General features: G+C 41.8%; 1 protein-coding gene across 1 annotated transcript in view; it reads left to right on the top strand.

The window, feature by feature from the left end:
* Positions 1-18,417, top strand: part of CMIP (c-Maf inducing protein) — a 131,084-nt gene that overhangs the window by 100,543 nt on the left and 12,124 nt on the right. The window contains exons 7-14 of the mRNA XM_083869987.1: positions 812-892; positions 4,187-4,290; positions 4,817-4,921; positions 5,713-6,066; positions 13,437-13,502; positions 14,587-14,613; positions 15,080-15,128; positions 16,584-16,691. Of these exons, the coding sequence (XP_083726113.1) occupies positions 812-892; positions 4,187-4,290; positions 4,817-4,921; positions 5,713-6,066; positions 13,437-13,502; positions 14,587-14,613; positions 15,080-15,128; positions 16,584-16,691 (894 nt within the window). The remainder of the gene's footprint in view (positions 1-811; positions 893-4,186; positions 4,291-4,816; positions 4,922-5,712; positions 6,067-13,436; positions 13,503-14,586; positions 14,614-15,079; positions 15,129-16,583; positions 16,692-18,417) is intronic.

The raw sequence follows: 18,417 nt of genomic DNA, 5'->3' as shown, positions 1-18,417 counted from the left end.
CTGGATGCTGCTTGTAATTCCCATCCAGTTATTCATCAGCTGCTTCTTCCTACAGAAATTGAGTCAAGTTACAGAAACTCCTCTGACTTACATTTTTATAAGCACTCTTAGGTCATCAGTAGCCTCAGACTTGATGCATTTTTATTCTTGATTTGGGATTTTTTGCCTTTGATCTCTCTCAGAGATGGGCACTTAATTGTCTGTAAATGTGTGTGATGGGGGTGTATAAGTTGCAGGAGGGGAAACAGGTTATGGACTTCTCAGAGCAGAAATGGACAAGGTAATGAAAAGGAGAATCTTCAAAATCGACTCTGTCTTGAGCAGGGGCTTGGGCCAGATGACTTTCAGAGATCTTTCCCAACATAAATTACTCTGGCTGATACATTATGATTATATATTTCATCCTGTGATGGGAGAGTGGGTTGTTGGTACCTTCCAAGATCCACCACAGGTTTTTAGCCTGGATCCCAGAGAAGGGAGGTTTGTGGCATTACACTGCCTGTGTGGTTATATCTGCCTATCCTCAGCCCCTTTCCTTTTAAAACCCTTGGCAATAAGACCCCAAAATGGTACATTGCAGTGAGTTTTGGGAAGAATGAGTGGCGGGGAAGGGAATTTGCTGTTTGCGAGCTCCCAGTGGAATCTTCTACTAGATGCCAGCAAATCCTTAGGAACAAGCAGTGTTACAAGTGCCTTAATTTAGCCCTTGGACCTTGTTAATCTTGGGGTAATCCACGTGTGGGGTGTGAAGCCAGGGGAGCCCCCTCTCCATAATTCCTGCAGTCACACAATGACCTGTTGCTCCTTTCAGCACTGCCGAGAGCGCCCACGGTCCATGGTGGTGATCGAGGTGTTCACCCCGGTGGTCCAGAGGATTCTCAAACACAACATGGTGAGTGTGCTCGTGCCACGGGAGCTCCAGCAGTTTAGAGAAGCTTTACTGCCATGCTTTTTGTGATCAGCAGCTGCTCTGTTGCCTGTGACACGTTGTGGTGTCTAAATCTGCCCCTCAAAGTGTGAATGCTGCGTGTTATTTCATCAGTGCAGAACTAATAAGCTTTCAGTGGGATCCTCAAGAGCATCTATGCAAAGCCATGTTTTGAGGGATGTTTCTTTTGGCAGCAGTGCCAGCGTAGCAGCTCCAGCTCTCTCCCACCTGGCCCTTGGCTCCTTATTTACTCCCTGCATGCCATCCTTGCAGTTAAAACAGTTTAAAATCAAATAAATAACAAAAGCAGAATGGGGACTTTGTTCATTTTGAGCTGGGGCCCTCAACACTTTACCACCAGCCCTCTTGGTTTCCATTTTTCTTCAGGCTCATGTCCAGCGAGTTCTTACCTCGGTTTCCTGAATATCCTTATGCCTTTTTACTGTTATTCTTCCTTCTCATGGCAGGATTTAGGTACTCTGTCGTTGTATGGCTGTTCTCACCCAGACTTTCTCTCTTCTCATTGCTGACCAATTCCTTGTCAGTGTTTGAAATAAATATCCTGCTTTGCTTTCCACCCTGTAGACCACATTCCCCTCCCCTAAACTGAAAATATTCTTACATGATCCATATTGCTCTTCTAATAGAGGCCTGGGGTATTTACCAGCTCTCCAGCTTTTGTGGCATATTAAGTTTCCTGCCAATGTTTTTAGGTTACATGAAGAAGTCTTATTTCACAATGCAGTGGTAAAGAATAACCAATAAAATATTTAAGGCAGTTGATTTGGTTGTGGTCTCAATGATGAACCTCTGTAACTTCATAATCAACTTCTTTCCACTAACATATAATTTTAGAGACCATCCATTGTCATACTGTGATTAGCATGAACCCAGTAGAAAACAGTTAATATTTCTTATTTTTCCAGTCTTATTATTTAACTCCCTTAGTTTACAGAACTAGGTAGAAAGCCCAAGATGGCAAAAAGGTCATATTCCTGGCTCTGTGCCAGCACTCTGCAGACATGTAAACATTTTTGAATATTCTGTAGTGTTCAGTGAAATATTCTGTAAATGTTATTCTTGGATTCCAGACTGATTTTTTAAAAAGCATCCAGAGCTCTTGAGGGGTCTCAAATAAAATCTAAATGCATAGTGTAATGCTTGTATTTGGTTAGCTTTAGAGAATTGGGTATATTTACCATACTTAACATTTGCAGATTGAAAATCAACATGTCTGTACCGCAGTGTGTAGTCTGAGAATTTATGGTGTCAGGTATTAATTGGAGTGGATTTGGGCACTTTACCACTCTCTGGGGACTTCTGTACTGAATAGTGCTTTAGAGAATGTGTGTGTGTGTGCACATAAATAAAGTTACTCATTAGGGGGATGCTAAACTTCATCACCTCAGGAGGCCCAGTGCAGTCCTTGGGGCAGGAGACTGAACTGGCTCTTCCCACCTTTGCCTCCAGTTTGTTCTGTGGCCTTTGAAAATTCCCAGCAAGTTTTGCTCCAGAGTTTTCTACCTATAAAATGGGGAAAGAGTGTCTCATTTATCTCTGATTTTAATATCTCAAAAGAACAAGGATAGATTATGATTTTAACATCTCAAAAGAACAAGGAGAGGTTTTTGTCTTGGTGATAATACTGGTTAGTGCAGGACAGGAGGCTGTGGTGTGCTGAGTTGTTTGAGGAGTGCTCAGCAACTTCCCAAACCTTTGGGATTTAGCTGTTTGTAGGCTCAGCCCAAATGTTTGAATATAAGCCCTTCTTTCCCTTTCTCTTTTTTTTTTTTTTTTTTTTTTTTTTTTAAAGCAAACAGTATTGGTGGTGTGTATTGTTCCATGCTTGGTATGTGATAGAGCATTGTATTAAATTTAGAGAGATATTTTATTTTAAAGAGGTCAGCAATGACATTTTCTTTATGATCTCTTGGACTTTGATTCCAGCTTCAGTTAGGACACTTAGACAGCTTGAAAACTTTCATAAGCAAATTGCAATTGCAAAAGCTGTCTTGCAAGGCATGTTCATGAGATTAATCAAATGTTCAATGAAGCACACATGGTCTCCTGCCCTTGGATCAAGTGTGTTTGCACCTGCCAGAAGGAGCTGTTAAAAGTTTAATGATGTTAATTGTAATGATGTGGAATTGCCCACAGTCCCTTTGCTGGGTGAAGTTACCAGGCAGCCTTTCTGTACCAGCAGGGTGATGCTTAGGACTTGGAGCAGACATTATTCAGTCCAAGCTTGTTTTCAAGTTTTTAATCATTTTTTTCTGCCTGTAAAACTTACCAAGTATTAATACAGGTTGTGCTTTAGAAGTGCCTGAAAACAAAATTAGTTAACAGAAGGTTTCAGTGCTCTGGGAGTTCATCATCCCTTTTACAGGCCACCATTAGTTCATCACCATTTGTGGCATTTCTTTAACATTTCAGTTGCCATGTATTTTTTTCAGGATAACTTCCACAGGCAGCTGCTGGAGGAATAGCTGGGAGTGCTTGTTTGTCCTCAGTGGACCTTGTTCCTCACTTGGAAATTCAGCTCTGTAGTTCTGCAACACCTGTGTAATAAGGTTACACCTGTGTAAATGTGAGGAAATGTGCTGTGGAATAACACTCACCAGACAGCAGAATTTACTCCTTTCACATCTAAAAATAGCAGGTGATGTGAGGAGATGCAGGATTTCAGTTAGCAGGTGGCTCTCTGACTACAGGATTTAAAGAAATTGACTCTTGAGCTCACCTGTCAAATTCACAGAGTAGCTGGAGTTAAATCCCTGAAGAAAAAACTGATCTCTGGTTTGGTACTTGATTGCTTATTGACAGCATGTCAAAATGATTTTCTCTAAAACCAGAATACACCCATGCCAAACATGGAAATATAAGATTTTTTGAGTTTTGTTTCTAAAAATCTACAGTTAGGAGTGAAAACAAACGCACCAAACAAAAATGTATTTCAAAATCAAAATATTAAGTGAAAAGTGCAAAACAAATATAAGTATACGTGAGATTTTTTTTTGTTTTAGTTGTTTGTTTCATTTTACAGAACTTTTTTCAAAGTGAGTATAAAGGAAAGAAGAGATTGGAAATACTGTCATTATTAGTGGGGAGAACATGACTTCAGTGTGCAGAGATGCTCTTGTCTTGAAGCTTGTCAGCATAACAGCAATGTGAATTCCGTTGTGTTTGAGCTGGTTTCTTTTGAAAACCCAGTTTTGATGTAGATTCACCATCTTCACCGAGTCTCTCCTTCTTGGACAGGATTTTGGGAAGTGCCCTCGGTTGCGGCTCTTTACTCAGGAGTACATTCTGTCTTTGAATGAGCTGAATGCTGGAATGGAGGTGGTGAAGAAGTTTATTCACAGGTGAGTTACGTTTAATTTGTGGTGTATTTCCAATCCAGTGTCCATGCTTTGGTGTGTTACTTCTCCAAACCCTGCTTTAGTTTTTTGGTACTGGCAAACAGCAAATAAATCAAGTCCATCAGGCAGTGTTGCTGAAGTCTCTTTTTAGAAATGCTGATTCTCAGATGAGTCTGGGGTTTTCTGCCTACTTCCACACTGCAAGCAAATGGATTTTGCTGTGTGTATCTTCTTCATATACATCTATCTCAAAGCCTCTGCAGAATGATTCAAATTAACTTTCAAGCTCATAATGCTCACTCAAGTGTGAGATTTTGGGAGGACTTTAGGGATACCACATCAATTAAATTGATTACCCTTAATCATAAATAGAGCCATTGGATTTATAGGGTTAAAATATCTCTCTGTTATGGCCCTTCTGAAGATCCCCCAAGGATGCCTATCCAGGTTTGTCATCTCGTTCTGCCTGACTTGTTTTGCCCACAGAAATCTTCCTTGCAGTAATACTGTCTTGTTTTTTGTCTTTCAGCATGCATGGTCCAACGGGACAATGCCCACATCCCAGGGTCCTGCCAAATCTCGTAGCTGTCTGCTTAGCTGCCATTTATTCCTGTTACGAGGAATTTATCAACAGGTCAGTGTGAATTCCCACCTGCTACTCCCTTCCAAACCCATGGCTCTGCTCATCAAGATCAGCGTGAGTTGTCTATGGTGGAAAACCTGAGAGACCCTGAACCTTCATTCTCTGGTACCCACCAAGGGAGTGAGGACAGGCAGGGGTGTGAGACCTTGAAGAAGGGGTTGTGTGTAAATCTCTGTGTATCTGCAGCTTTGAACCCGAGCTGGTTTCACAACTCTGTCTCTGTTATTGTGGAAAATCTGAGTCCTCACTTGCCGCAGAATAGATGCCGCAGTTCTTGACACACGAGCCAGTTTCCAGTAGACACTGAGGGTTCCCCTCTGCTGTGTTTCCTGTTTGTTTATGCCTATCTGACTTTCCTCATGGTAGAGCACGGACAGGGGCTGCTCAGTGTCCAACACGAATTCCAGACACGAGGGCTGCAGACAAATGTCTGGGCATGTACTATAGCCAAATACGTACTTGGGCATGGATTCTGTTACAGCTTTGCACAGCTTGGACAGGAAAGTTCACCTTTAGACTAAACTGGTCTGTCAATTAAAGTAATGAAAAGCTCAAATCTTTGTCAAATAGGGGCTGCAGAGCAGTCCTATTGGAGCCTTTTAATGTTTTCAATTGATTTCATCATCTCACGGCACAGAAGAAAGCCATCCAGTGGGTGGGTTAGGGTGAAATGCAGTGAGAAATTGCAAAAAATCGTGGCTTTTCAGTGTGTTGCACTCTCTGTCCCTCTCTCTGCTGGTATGTCTGCCTACTGAAACGATTTGTTCCTTTTTAAAATCCAGCCGGGACAACTCGCCAAGCCTGAAGGAAATTCGGAACGGCTGCCAGCAGCAGTGTGACCGAAAGCCCAACCTCCCCCTGCGCCTTCTCCACACGAGCCCTGACCTGGTCTCTCAGGAGGCCACCTTGACTGAATCCCGTCTCAAACCGGTCATCGTCACTTCCAACGAGATCCACGTGGAGGTGGAGCGCAACAACACGGCCAACCAGAAGATGACGGCCGGCGTCGGCAACGACAGCGAGCCCAACCTCATCGACTGCCTGATGGTCAGCCCCACCTGCAGCACCATCAGCATCGAGCTGAGTGCCCAGGCAGACAGGATCCTGGGCTGCTACGTGGAGATCCTCAAGATGCTGTGAGTGGCTTTTTTTTTTTTTTTTTGAGCAGCTTTTAGAACAATTGTCATCTTCGCAATGGGGGGAGGTTTTCCCACAGGCTTGTTGTCTTCAGCATCTGTGGCTAAGCCAGCAAGTGGTTATAAATCTTAACTCCGGCTCTGGAGAGTCCAGCCTTTGAAAGAGGCATCTGGCACTGCCAAGATGTTCTAAAAATAGCATTAGGAAGATGAAAATGGAAAGCTTATTTGTACAGTGAGCCTCAGGCATTTTACAGAAGACGGGATGTTGGTGCCAGTGGTTTCTGTTTTTGTTCTTGCCCACCAAGAAAAAATAAAAAAAACCCATTTGTCTCCTCCAGGGCTCTTGGGATTGCCTGAGACAGAGCTAGAAAGGGCAGGTCTGTGCTGGGTTTAGTGCTTGTGCAGTGATGGGCAGCACCACTGCCCTGACTTTAGCAGGAGTTGGATACGGTGATTATTGTTCACTTAGATGTTCTCCCTTCATGTGCTTCTGGAAGTTTCATGACTTATTCAGATTTGCTTGTATTGGGAGTGGAGTCTCTGTCCAGTTGCTTTGGTACAGCAGACCAGTATTGGGCCCCAGGTGTTCAAATAGTTTTTGCCACAAAATGGTGGGAAGGCGATTCCTGCCAGGCACATCTGAATATCTTAAACAGAAATATAGAGGAAAATATTGGTTTTAAAGCTTGGTTTTCTCTGGATAAATAAATGAAAAGGAATAATAGAAAAGGTGGACTGCAGGGAGCTTGTAATAGAAGTGCAGTAAATCAATTTTATTGACTGACAGCTAGCTCTGATACTGATTTGCAGTATGTTTTGTGGCAAACTGTTAAACTTCTACATTAATTATTTTTAAATGGTGTAAGGCTTAATGAAGTCATAGTTGAACTTTCTAGAATCCAAGACATGGTGAGTGAAATCTGGACTCTACTGTAAACCTTGTAGCACGTGCCTACACTGCAGACAAATGCACATCTGGGGGGACACTCTCAAGGAATAAAATGAAGTCAAACTGCTGTGATGGAAGATTTTGTCCCACGTTTTCTTTTTTTTTATTTTTTCAAAATACATAGTACAAATTTGCAGCATCACTCTTCCAGTCACTGCACAGCTGACTTGCAATTACTTAAGCACTCATTCAAAGCTGGAGACAGGAAAAGTGAATACCAGATACTGTTCCCATTAGATTCTTGAGCAGGAAGTTGCTGTGAAGGCTAATTTTGTATATTTTTTTCCCTGTGGCCTAGGTTCTTCTGCCTTTAAAAATAATTGCATCAAAAAAAAAAAAAATTACAATTTGCTTCATCTGGGGGCTTGTAAGTCTCCACGCACCCAGGTGCTACATTAAACACGTCGTGTATTTATTCCTGTCCCCTTGACTCTCCCTGTTTTCCATAAACACTGTGCACTCTCCCAGTCCTGATGCTGGTTTGGATGCTGACTCACTAAGCATTGACGGTTTTGGTTTCATCATGCAGCTGACACACACTTATAAACAAATTCACAAACAGGCATGTTCTTCCTCACAGTCTCTCCACTTTTAAACATTTGATATACCAGGTCCCAATTTCCATTTAATTTGCTACACAAAGAACTCATTTCTCTCCATACCTTAAAACAATCTATTTTTTTTTTTTTGACGCATTTCCTTTTTTTTTAAAAATGAAATTGTTCAGCATCAGCAGTGAAAATGGGAACGTGTGACTGTTAGAGGTGTTGTAGGTGTGGGGCAGCTTTGGGGCCTTTTTCTGCTTGTACAACAGGAGTTCTGAAAGGTGAAACCTGAAAATGAGGGACCAGTGATAACACAAAACTGGCACAGCTCTCCCCAGAGTGCCCTGCCAGAGCCTGCACCCTGCTTGGGAAATCACAACCTGTGAGAATATAGGGCTGTTCCTAAGGCAGAGCCATGGCTGTAGTTCCACTCATTTGATTTCCCTTCCATTCCTGTTCATCCCTTGATTTTTTGGGTGCCTGAAAGCAGTAATGCAGAATCTGCTTCTGATTCTGCCACTGGCTCACTGGGAGGTTTTAGATAAGTCACTTTTAAATGCCTCATTTTTCTTATTTGTAAAATACAGCTGAAGATTTTCAGTGTTGTTTTTTAAATGCTGAAACCAGTGATGGAAAAGCATTCTAGAAGGGCTTGTAGTTGTTACCAAAAATACAAGATAATGCTGTTGTGATGCTGATTACTTTCATGCTCTAACTCTTCTTGAACAAAGGGTTTCCGTTGCATGAAATACTATTACTGTACTTTGAAAATCTGAGAATATGAAGAAAGAGAGTTGAAGAACATGCCAGTAGGAAAAAAACATTAATTATAAAACAACTGCCATCCAGGAGCTGAGCTCTCAGCAGGCATTCAGTAAAATAATGTTCTTATTAATAACAGTGGTAAGCCAAACATAAATAAGTTGTTTAGCATTGAGTTTGATTGTTCTTTTAGGTGTCTGACTCAGTATCATCATCAAAACAAGAGAGTTACCAGCGATGATATCTTTTTTACATAATTAACTTAGGGCAGCAGGGAGTAATTTATTTAGGCAAATTTTAATTATTGGAAGTCTAGCAAATAAGCATTCTCAACAGTAGCTTCAACAGAGGACATTTTATTGTTCACCTAACTAACACAGTGCTTACTTTTTGGGGGAAACACTCACTTCTAATACTGATGGATGTGTTATTTACCAGTCATTTTAATACTTCACTTTTTGCACAGAAAGCTAAAAGGGCAGTTTAGAAAGTTCGTCTGTGGGGCTCTTACAGCACCTAGAATATCTTTGACCCTTTTTCTAATGTAGTTGAGTAACAAAACACAACTATTGCATACTAAAGGAAAATACAAAATCATGATTTTAAAGATGTTGGCAGATGACCCAAAGTCTGGACAGATTTTAAAGGAGACACAGTCTCTAGGGTAACATAGTATTTTGGTCCTGCACTCAAAAGTGGATCAAACTTTTATGTTATTCTGTAACTCATTCTGGACTCTGATAGTGTTACTGACACCAGCCAATACAAGTCTTAAACTGTGCATAGAAAATGCACTAAATTAATTGAAAAATTTCTATTCATCGTATTAAATTAGAGGCTCTGAGAACAGCTCAGCATTGCCCAGCTCCTACTTGCATGTTAATGTTTCCATGCATTTGGGAATGTCTTGTACAGCCAAACTTGTGCTTGAACAGGACAACCATGGTTAGAGAAAGTTGCAGTGGAAGGGGCCATGTGTCCACTCCTTGGGCTGGAGAACTTCAAGATTTTCTTTCACCTGAAGGACCTCACTGGTTCCAGGGGGTGGGGAGACACTTAAACTGTCTCTGCAGTGAAATCTGGGTCAACAAATAGCAAGGTCAACTGCTTGTGAGATTAGGCCCCTCTTGGGGAAGCTCTGTTGGTGTTGTATCATAAGCTGTTACCCTTTGCCTGTGTTATTTTTTGTTTCCATGGCTGCCTGTAGCGGCAAGGGTCCGTCCAGATGTCCAGACACTTGTACCCCTCTCTGGGGCCAATGTCACAGCCTGTTTTGGGCAACCTTGTCTTGCTGTTTCCTGATGCTTCCATGCCAACTGTGAGCAGTGGAGCCCGTTTCTGTTCTTAGCAGTCAGGGCAGAACCTTTCTAGGGTCTTTCGATAGTGCTAAATTTTCTTCTTTTGAAAAAGCCAAACAAGCCCATCTCAAAAGAAGGCTGAGCATGAAAAGGGACCTCACTATTTGCAGATAGCAGGTTTGTGCCTTGTATTGACAAGGGTCTGATGAGGCTTTTTCTCAGCCTGCCCTGGTGCCCCGAGCTAAACCTTACGTCATACAGTTCAGGGAGCTGAACCTAGAGCCAGGGAAAGAAGGGATCAGGGACAGGTCTGGGGGTTTGGTCATATTATTATCTGACAACAGAGGTTACCTTGTCAATCTGCTCAGTCTGGAGAACAAGCTGCTTCCAAGTAGTTGCTCTTGTCTTTTCATTATCCTCCAAAACCCATGGAGTTGGGGCTTGCAGTGTCTCAGAGATCAGAGCCACGGCTTTCCAAACACAAGCACCCACTGGAGCTTCCCCTGGCTGCTCTGCATTCCCCAATAGGTCAGTGGCATGCTCTGAATATCCCAAGTGGATTATCCTGTGTCATGTTTATCGGGGTTGCCCTGGGCTGCTCGTATGTTTTGGATTGTTTGTGCCGCACATGACACACGGGCAGGTTTTCATTCTGGTGAAAGGTGATCCCAGGGAAGGAAAATGTATTATGTTGGCAGGCCAAGAGCGATGATGGCCCAGAGGCAAAGTCACTGCAGTCGGGGATTATTTAATTAATATGGTTGTTCTGTGCTCTGGCCAGGCCCCTAGGACAGGTTTCAGGGCGAGGGAGGCTTATGTGCATGGCAGGTGATGGCTCTGATCTGTCACCACCTGGCTCCATGAGCCCCCCAAGGAACCCACAGGTCAGGCTGCAGCCTGCCTGCTGTGCTGCTCACCTAAAATTGCAAATCCTGCAAAAACCAGAGCTGGGGAGCCGTTCTCCCCCTTTTGTAAGGCTAGTCCTGGGATTTGAGCTGTGTGATGAGTGTTGAGCCCAGCTCTTTGAAGAGCTGGGAAGGGAGTTTGTCACGGGCGCTGTCCCAGGATCTCCCTGTGGCTCTGCATTCCCTCCTTCTCCTGGCCCAGCTCTTTGTCTGGCTCATTGCAGTGCTTGTTAACTGCAACCAGAACTAATCCATCTCCCTTTCTTTCCCTGCTTCAAACACTTCTGTCTTGTGTTGGAGCTTTGAATGGACTGAGGAAAAAAAAAATAAAAAAGCAACTGTCTGAAATGAAAGAAGAGTGCAGATGAGATGAGCACAGACAGAAAGAAAATGTTTTTGAAAAGGGAATAGGTGGGAGGAGGAGAAACACCGTAGGCTTTTAATAAGTAGTTTAGTTTTATTCTTGTGCTGTGTTTGTTTCATGTTTCCTAGCTCAGATTGAAGGGATTACAGGCTGTGCAGATTTTATGTTCAGGTCCCACTCACGCAACCAAATTTTATATATTTCAATAGGAGACTGTTTCCTTCCTTTCTTTTGTTCTTTCTTCCTTCTCTCCTGGGGAAGCAGACTGATTTATTTTCACTGCCCTCTCACAGACCTGTCCTGCTCCCCAGCTTTGAGAAAAGTCAGAGTGATACTGTCCCATTCTGTCTGCAGTTTCATTTCACAACTTTTTTCTTGCTCTTGCAATTTCCTTTGAAGCTCAGCCATGAAAAATTGATTGGTTCATATTATTAGTAATCACAACTCTCCAGATTGCTCAAGAAGGAACTTCAGTGGTGTAACACTTAGCCTGAGATGTTACAGGAGCTAAGCCTCAAAGCAGGTCTCAGCTTTTAACCTTCTGTTAGAAAAGATTTGTGGGTGCTGTATCTCATGTGAAACGGAGCACCTTTAACACCTCTGAATTTTCTAACCCAGCCTTTTCACTTCCAAATCTCCCCTGCTCAAAAATCTGCTTTTAGGGTTGTTTGTATTTACCAATAAAAATGTGGTGCTTTTTAGAATAAAATCAGTTGGGAATTTCTAAAGAGTATGAATATTTAAATAAAATAAGATGTCTGGACTACGTTCTCACACCTGACAAACATAGTGAGACCCAGGCTGTGTGGTGAGAGCTGTGGCACTTCTCAGGGCTGCAGCTGTAGATAGGTTGCATCAGCTCTCTCCTACAGAGACCTGGTATTTAAACAAGAGATTTTCAGCTGAACCTGAGCACAGGCCAGAGTTCTGTGTCACTGACCCATTCAGTGTGTCTGTAGGTCAGAAACAATAATCTTGTAGATAGCTTTAATTAATCAAAGCTTTGTTGAAAGAAACCAGAGAGCTCATCTTAAAGATGCTGTGTCAGAGGTTTCCTTGCCTTATTTCACTTTATATGACAAGCCCCATCCTCAGGTGTGTCATGGTATTCACTTTACATGGACTAAATGGAAAAACAAGCCCTTAATGAAGTCCTGCTTCATGTCTGCTGTTCTGAGACATTGAACAGAGCTGATCATCTTCCTTATTTGTTCAGTGGCTGAGCAGGTGAGGGACTTCTTGTCTCTGGAAAGAACCTTATGAATAGGTGATCACAAGGTGCTCTTGCTGCCACTGACTCACACTGGCTTTAGGATTGTGAGACACCCTTTGTCTCAGAGTTGTCCCTAGTTTAGACCTGAGAACAGAACTTTTCATGGAGGAGAAGATTAGGTTCTCTGGCTTCTAGCACAACTGGCATGGGCACGAAGTTTTTGAATTACTGTAACTTCACACGTGCTCCTCTGGTTTTTAATACACTAAACCTCATGGGTTGGTTGCTTGCATGACACATTTGTGTAACCTGAACTCATACTGTTCTTGGGCAAGTGATAACTGCTTCCCTGGTTGATTTTTACATCATGATTCTCCATTCAAATAAAATTTCCCTGCATGTTGCTTCTTAAGAGTACCCTGCTCATGCATTTAAATTTTCTTCTGTCAACACGTTTGTGGATTATCCAACATCATCTGTGTTATTAGTTTATGGACCTTTCTGCTTTATGTGGTTTAAAAGATGGATGAGACTTTTGAAAATGCATCCATCTTGAATTTCTCTGAGCTAGAACTTTCCCTTTGCTTTCTTTTGGAACAGTTCCTGTGCATATGTTGTCTGTCTGTAATGCTATCAGTAGATACTGTCCATTTGAGAACATTACACTTCGTTCCCTCCCAAAGACACATCACACTTTTGTGCCAAGTTTCCAGTAAGCTGCAGCCAATACTCTGGTTTTTAACACTGAAATCCAAAAGGTAACAGCACTAAGAGGAGGTGGGAGGCACTTCTACATTGTTTCTACAGACATCCCCAGGTCTTCCAGCCCTTATCAGATTCACTTCTGTGTGTGCTCATTGTTACTGATGGGACTGAGAGCCAGGGTCTGGGCTTTGGCTGGTGGGTTTTGTGTCAGAAATGGATTTGGGGGTAACTTTGTTTTTACAAATGTCTTTGCTTACAGCAAAAAAAAATTCCAGTTAAATGTAGAGAAGAGCTGTAAAAAGCAGTGGCCTGGTAATTGCTCTACCAACTTAGATGAAAGTATTACTTAGTGATTAAATGTCAACAGGTTTCGTAAACAGCAAATGTCTTTAAGTTGACATAAAGAAGGCCTCTCTGGAGGTCACTGTAAATACCAGATTTATTGTGCCTCAATGGAGAATGTGCTGAAACAGAAAAGGGAAATGTCACTGTAGATTTTGAGAGTGCTTCAGTAAACCAGAAAGGTTATTGATGCCCACAGTAAAAAAGCTTTTAACTCCTTGAACTAACTGTTGGCAAACCATACTTAAAACCTGGTAATTTATAACAAAATGTTCATTTTGCAGGTCAGACTATGATGACTGGAGACCAGCCCTGGCCAGCTTGCTTCAACCTATCCCGTTTCCCAAGGAGTGAGTTTGCACTGTCTTAGTATTTACTGGCTTGTTCTTGTTACTGTTATTTTTTTATGGTGAAATATACGTCAAGTAAAAAGTAGTGGTGACAGGAGCTTTGTGCCTCTAGTATCGATTTAGAAACTGAAGTTGATTTTGGCTGATGCAGAGGGATGTGAAGACCTCCCCATGTTCAACTTCCTTCCCTATTTCTCTCAGATGATCCTGAAAAGAAACATGGTTCACTAGAGACAGGCAGACAGGAAGGGAAGGAAAGCTGGTGAGGAGGAGAGCAAAGTGAGAGATTCAGTGGAGGAGGATGCTTTACTGGCGTCACAGAGACTCCTGTCATTTGTATTTTGCATTAAATGAAGAAGCTGCCCCACGGATCAGCCGAGTTCCCTCGGAAACCCATTAATGAACAGAGCTGTTTATAAAGTGCAGACCTCCACAGACAAAAATTACAGCCTAGAATTGTACAATTTTCTGGCTTATCACGTCCCCTAATGACCTGATGTCTTGAATCACAGAGGTCTAATCCTCCATACCAAGTTACCTGGGCTACAATGAGAGCTTGGAGAGAGGTAACAGAGACATCATTACCTAAGTCAAATGTGAGTCTTGGGGGAGCTGTAAATCATACCATGATGCAAGGCACTTCACAAAATGACCATTAATTGCTTTACTGATGTATGATGCTAATTAGTTGTGGCCATACCCTAATTGCATTGCAATTAAAGGATACACCTGGCTCTTGGAGGTAGGCAGAACTCTGTTTGTAATTATATGATGGTATTGTAAGTCTTTTACTTTCTTCTGACCCAAAGCTCTCACTGACATTAGTCAGAGCCTTGTATAAGACAGACTCAAGAAAAGCTACAAGATTTGTTCCAAGTAATTTCCCCCCTAGGTTAATGAAAGAGGCTTTATCTGATTTTTTTTGAAACTTTTTTTTTGTCTTATTTGCTGCAGTTGCTTAGCAAGTCTTTTTGTTATCTGGAAAGAACTGAAAAATGCTTGTTTGGTTTTTTGGGCTTGTTTTTTTCCCTCTCCCATTTCTCTCAGATCCTCATACTCTTCTGTTTTCTGTTTTAAATTTCAGGGCTCTTGCACATGAGAAATTCACAAAGTAAGTTTCTGGGGCTCCTTTGTTTTATTGAATAAATACTTGTACTAGTCAATAATAGCAATGATGCATTATTCAGTATTGTGTCTCTAATGGCTTTTATCTGTGAAGGGCTGTAGGCATGTTCTGTTAGCAATAAAAAGTTTTCTTTGTAATTTATTGTGCTAGCAGGAGCCCAAGGACTAAAGCCACTGGGTGCTGATAGAATTTACAAAGGAGTTTGTCAATGCACATCTCTGAAACATTTTCTAGGCTATGTGAACAGACACTGTCCTTGATAATCACTTTTAGGCACCATATTTCCCTCCTATGGAAGGAGTTTAACTTGTTTCTCTCTAAAGTGAGAATATATATATTTTATAAATTAATATATATAATTTTAGGTGTTATTCAAAAGAAATGTGACACTTCTGCAAATACTGCAACAAGCAACTGCTTATTCTTGTCCTTCTTACTCTTATTTTTTCAGGGAGCTGAAATACGTGATTCAGAGATTTGCAGAAGACCCGAGGCAAGAAGTGAGTCTGCTGGCAGCTTACACAGAGTATTAGTTGGAGGGATTGCAACTGCACTTGTTCAGATCTCTCCTTATGTAGTTTGTTCTAAAATATGGTGTGGTTTCACTCTGCCTAAGTCTCTAAGGACTAGTGGCCACTCAAGGTGGTTTATTTGTTGTCACCTCCTTGTCTGGCATCAGTTGATGTCCTTGTCCTGCAGTAAACTGCAACCAGCAAGATTTTTCCCCTCTGTGGGATCACTCAGAGCTTTTCATCTTCCATACAAAAAAAAATGGAAGCAAGATCCATGGATCCACACAGCTTACAAAAATACCAGGTTTGCTGTAGCTGTGTTTCAGCCACGTTGTGTGCAAATGACCATAATTCTGATGAATTGGCAGCAGAAAGAGGGTGGGAGGTGTGTTGCTGGGCTGAGAGTGTTGCTGCAGGCTCGTGGTGGCTGCTGCACTCAGAGCCTGCTCAGCATCATCAGCTTTGGCTGAGTCAGAGGGAACCTCTCATCCACAGTGACTCTTGCTTTTGGCATAAAGGCAAGAAAGCTCCCTCAAACTGTGGGTGAAGCTGTATCATCAGTGCCCAGAACTCCTCGTTTTTATGGGTTTAGCTCTTGTGAGCAGTAGTTACCCTTGTCAGAAGAGACCTCCTTGTCCTGGAATGGCACCAGGATTTCATCTGTCACTAGTGTTCTGTGCCCAAAGGAAAGAATTTACCTCCCACACACACCTCTCAAAAATTGAAATGGAACTTCTGTTTCTTCAAGTGAAACAAAAAAAAAAAAAAAAAAAAGGAAAGGAAAAAATAAAGCTTAATTATGACTTCTCTATTAAATTGTGGGACTAAATATAGTAATCTCTACAGTGGGCCAAATTTAGACTAATGGTTGCTCACTGGTGCCAGTTCTCCAGTGCAGCTTCCGTGTTATGTATCCCTGTTGAGTTTTCCCTGTGGATTTCCTTCACCCTGACTCTGGTCAAATTTTATTAGAGCAGGAGTAATAAGAATTGTTAATGATTGGAATGAGCAAGCCATCAGCCACCACCACATTTGGTATGCAGATCACATCAGATGTATAAACACACATGCTGGGAGGGCAGGGGGAAAGTGACAGAAGCTGAGAAATTTGTGGGGGGTTTTTGTTTGGTTTTTTTTGGTGGTGTTTTTATTTTTTTTTTCCCTAGTGGAAGCAGCTGTTCTAGATTAGAGCCATTTTGTGTGTGATTTGTGTAAAGGGAATGAAGAGAGCAATGAAATAAGGGAGGATGCAGCTTCCCTCTTGGTTATACTGAAAAAAATGGATTCTGGGAGTGGAGACTGTCCTGCAGCTCTTAGATTGGAATATTAACCATGAAATTTCCAGCAGTCCCTGGCTTTGCAGTTACTTTTGGCCTGGTGTGGGAGATGCTGGTGGTTACTGGCAGGAACTGTAACCTTCCCAATGTGCTCACTTCTTGGCAGGTGCACTCGTGTTTGCTGAGTGTGAGGGCTGGCAAGGACGGCTGGTTCCAGCTCTACAGCCCTGGGGGAGTGGCCTGTGATGATGATGGAGAGCTCTTTGCCAGTATGGTACGTGTCTGCAGTGATGTGAGTTCAGAAACCTCTTCTTTGCAATAAGTAGCTAATGCCTGGTTGGCAGTAACAAGATTGACTTGTTTTTGTCAAAAAATAAATTATCAAAATTACGATTTTGTTAACCCCATGAGTGTTCACCAGAAGATCCAGATCTTTCTGCCACCAAATGCATCAACCTCCCTTGCAAGTCACAGTTTGGTTAGCACATTACTGTTCTCTTTTTGAACCTTGGCATGTTTTCTCACTGGTAGAGTAATACACAAACCATGCTTGGTAAACATATATTTCTGTGTTTATAAAGATTTGTCTTTGTCTGTCTGTATAAAAAACCCTCTCAGGGAACATGGAATACTGGGAGACAAACTGTTCTGTACATCCACACCTATGGTTTACATTTATAGGCTACCCTGGAATTTAAAACCAATAGTAACCTTGGCTTATTTAAAGGATGGATGGATAGATATAAAAAGGTGTTATCAGTGTCTCTGCCCAATTACAATGTTGTGAAGAGGTGTAATTAGAAACCAGCATTCCATTTCCAGTTATTATTTCTTTTGTAACTCTGAGAAGGGCTAGACAGAAAATAACAAGTTTTAATCAGTGATGTGATTTAAGCACTGTCTTCCTGTGCAACCTGGGTCAAGCCATGTAGGTTTCTCTCTGTCTTAATTCTCCTTATACCAAGTAAGATGGAAATTATAGTAAGGGGGGAAACATTCGTTGAAGTTGGCTTTGGCTACATAGGGAGATGACTTTCTACACTTTGTGCATCTCCCACATGCTGAACATTTTGGGACATAAAGAACATAGCTGTCTGTCTCTACCCTTAAATTCAGATGGATCAGATATCTCTGAAAACTGATAATGGAAGAAGAGTGTTTACAAAAGGTTTCACCCCTCTTCACTGTTCATCTGTCTTTTATCTTTGAAAAGAAAATTTCTTCAGAACTGTATCATTTCTCTTGAGAGCTGTTGTGGTTCAAGATATTTATGAGCATCAGGAGATGGCTTGCATGAGAAAGCACAATGCTAACACATTAATATGCAGTACTCTGTGCCCTTTGCAAAGATGTTGATAAATACTTAAAGAGCTGCTAACAACTAACCATAAAGTTGGAAAAACACCCTGTTCTGAGATGCACCTAATGTTACTTTACTGTCAGTGTCAGTATTTTCCATTGCTCAAGAAAACCTCTTAAAAAACTTAATGAAAACTGCATGAAATTAAATCCCTTTTGGCTTGGAGGTTCACATTTTTAAAGGCCACCTGAGCTGATGGATGCTTAAGGAAAATAAGATTTTCTGTTTTTCTAAAGAGCTTGCTGGTAATGAAGCCATGATTCACACAGAATTGACCCATCATCATGGCATGGTTGTGATATTTTCAGCAGTATTGAACATGGTTCAGACAATGCCATGAGCCGGGGGGTCACAGAATGTATTTACAAGGTTGTTGTAGAGTAGTGCTGATGTTGAGTCCACATAATGGAGCTTTTCCTGCCTAGGTTGTTGGAAAATGCAAATTCTCACGTAGTGCTCTGCAGCAAATGGTCAATCAGCCATCTGGGCTATGAAATAAGACTTCCTTCTAGGAACCCAGACTTCCCTGCATTTAATCTCTAAGGCTTTTACATTGGAAATAATTTGACCAACTTCTGTTCTGACAAGAGACACGCTTGATTTGTACAAGTGGCTTTGCATTTCTGCCATAGGTGTTGCT

The sequence above is a fragment of the Zosterops lateralis genome, assembly GCF_965231275.1.
Source record: "Zosterops lateralis genome assembly, chromosome: 12".
Taxonomy (NCBI): Eukaryota; Metazoa; Chordata; class Aves; order Passeriformes; family Zosteropidae; genus Zosterops; species Zosterops lateralis.
Note: the sequence above shows the minus strand (reverse complement) of the source record. Positions and strands in the feature narration are given on the sequence as shown.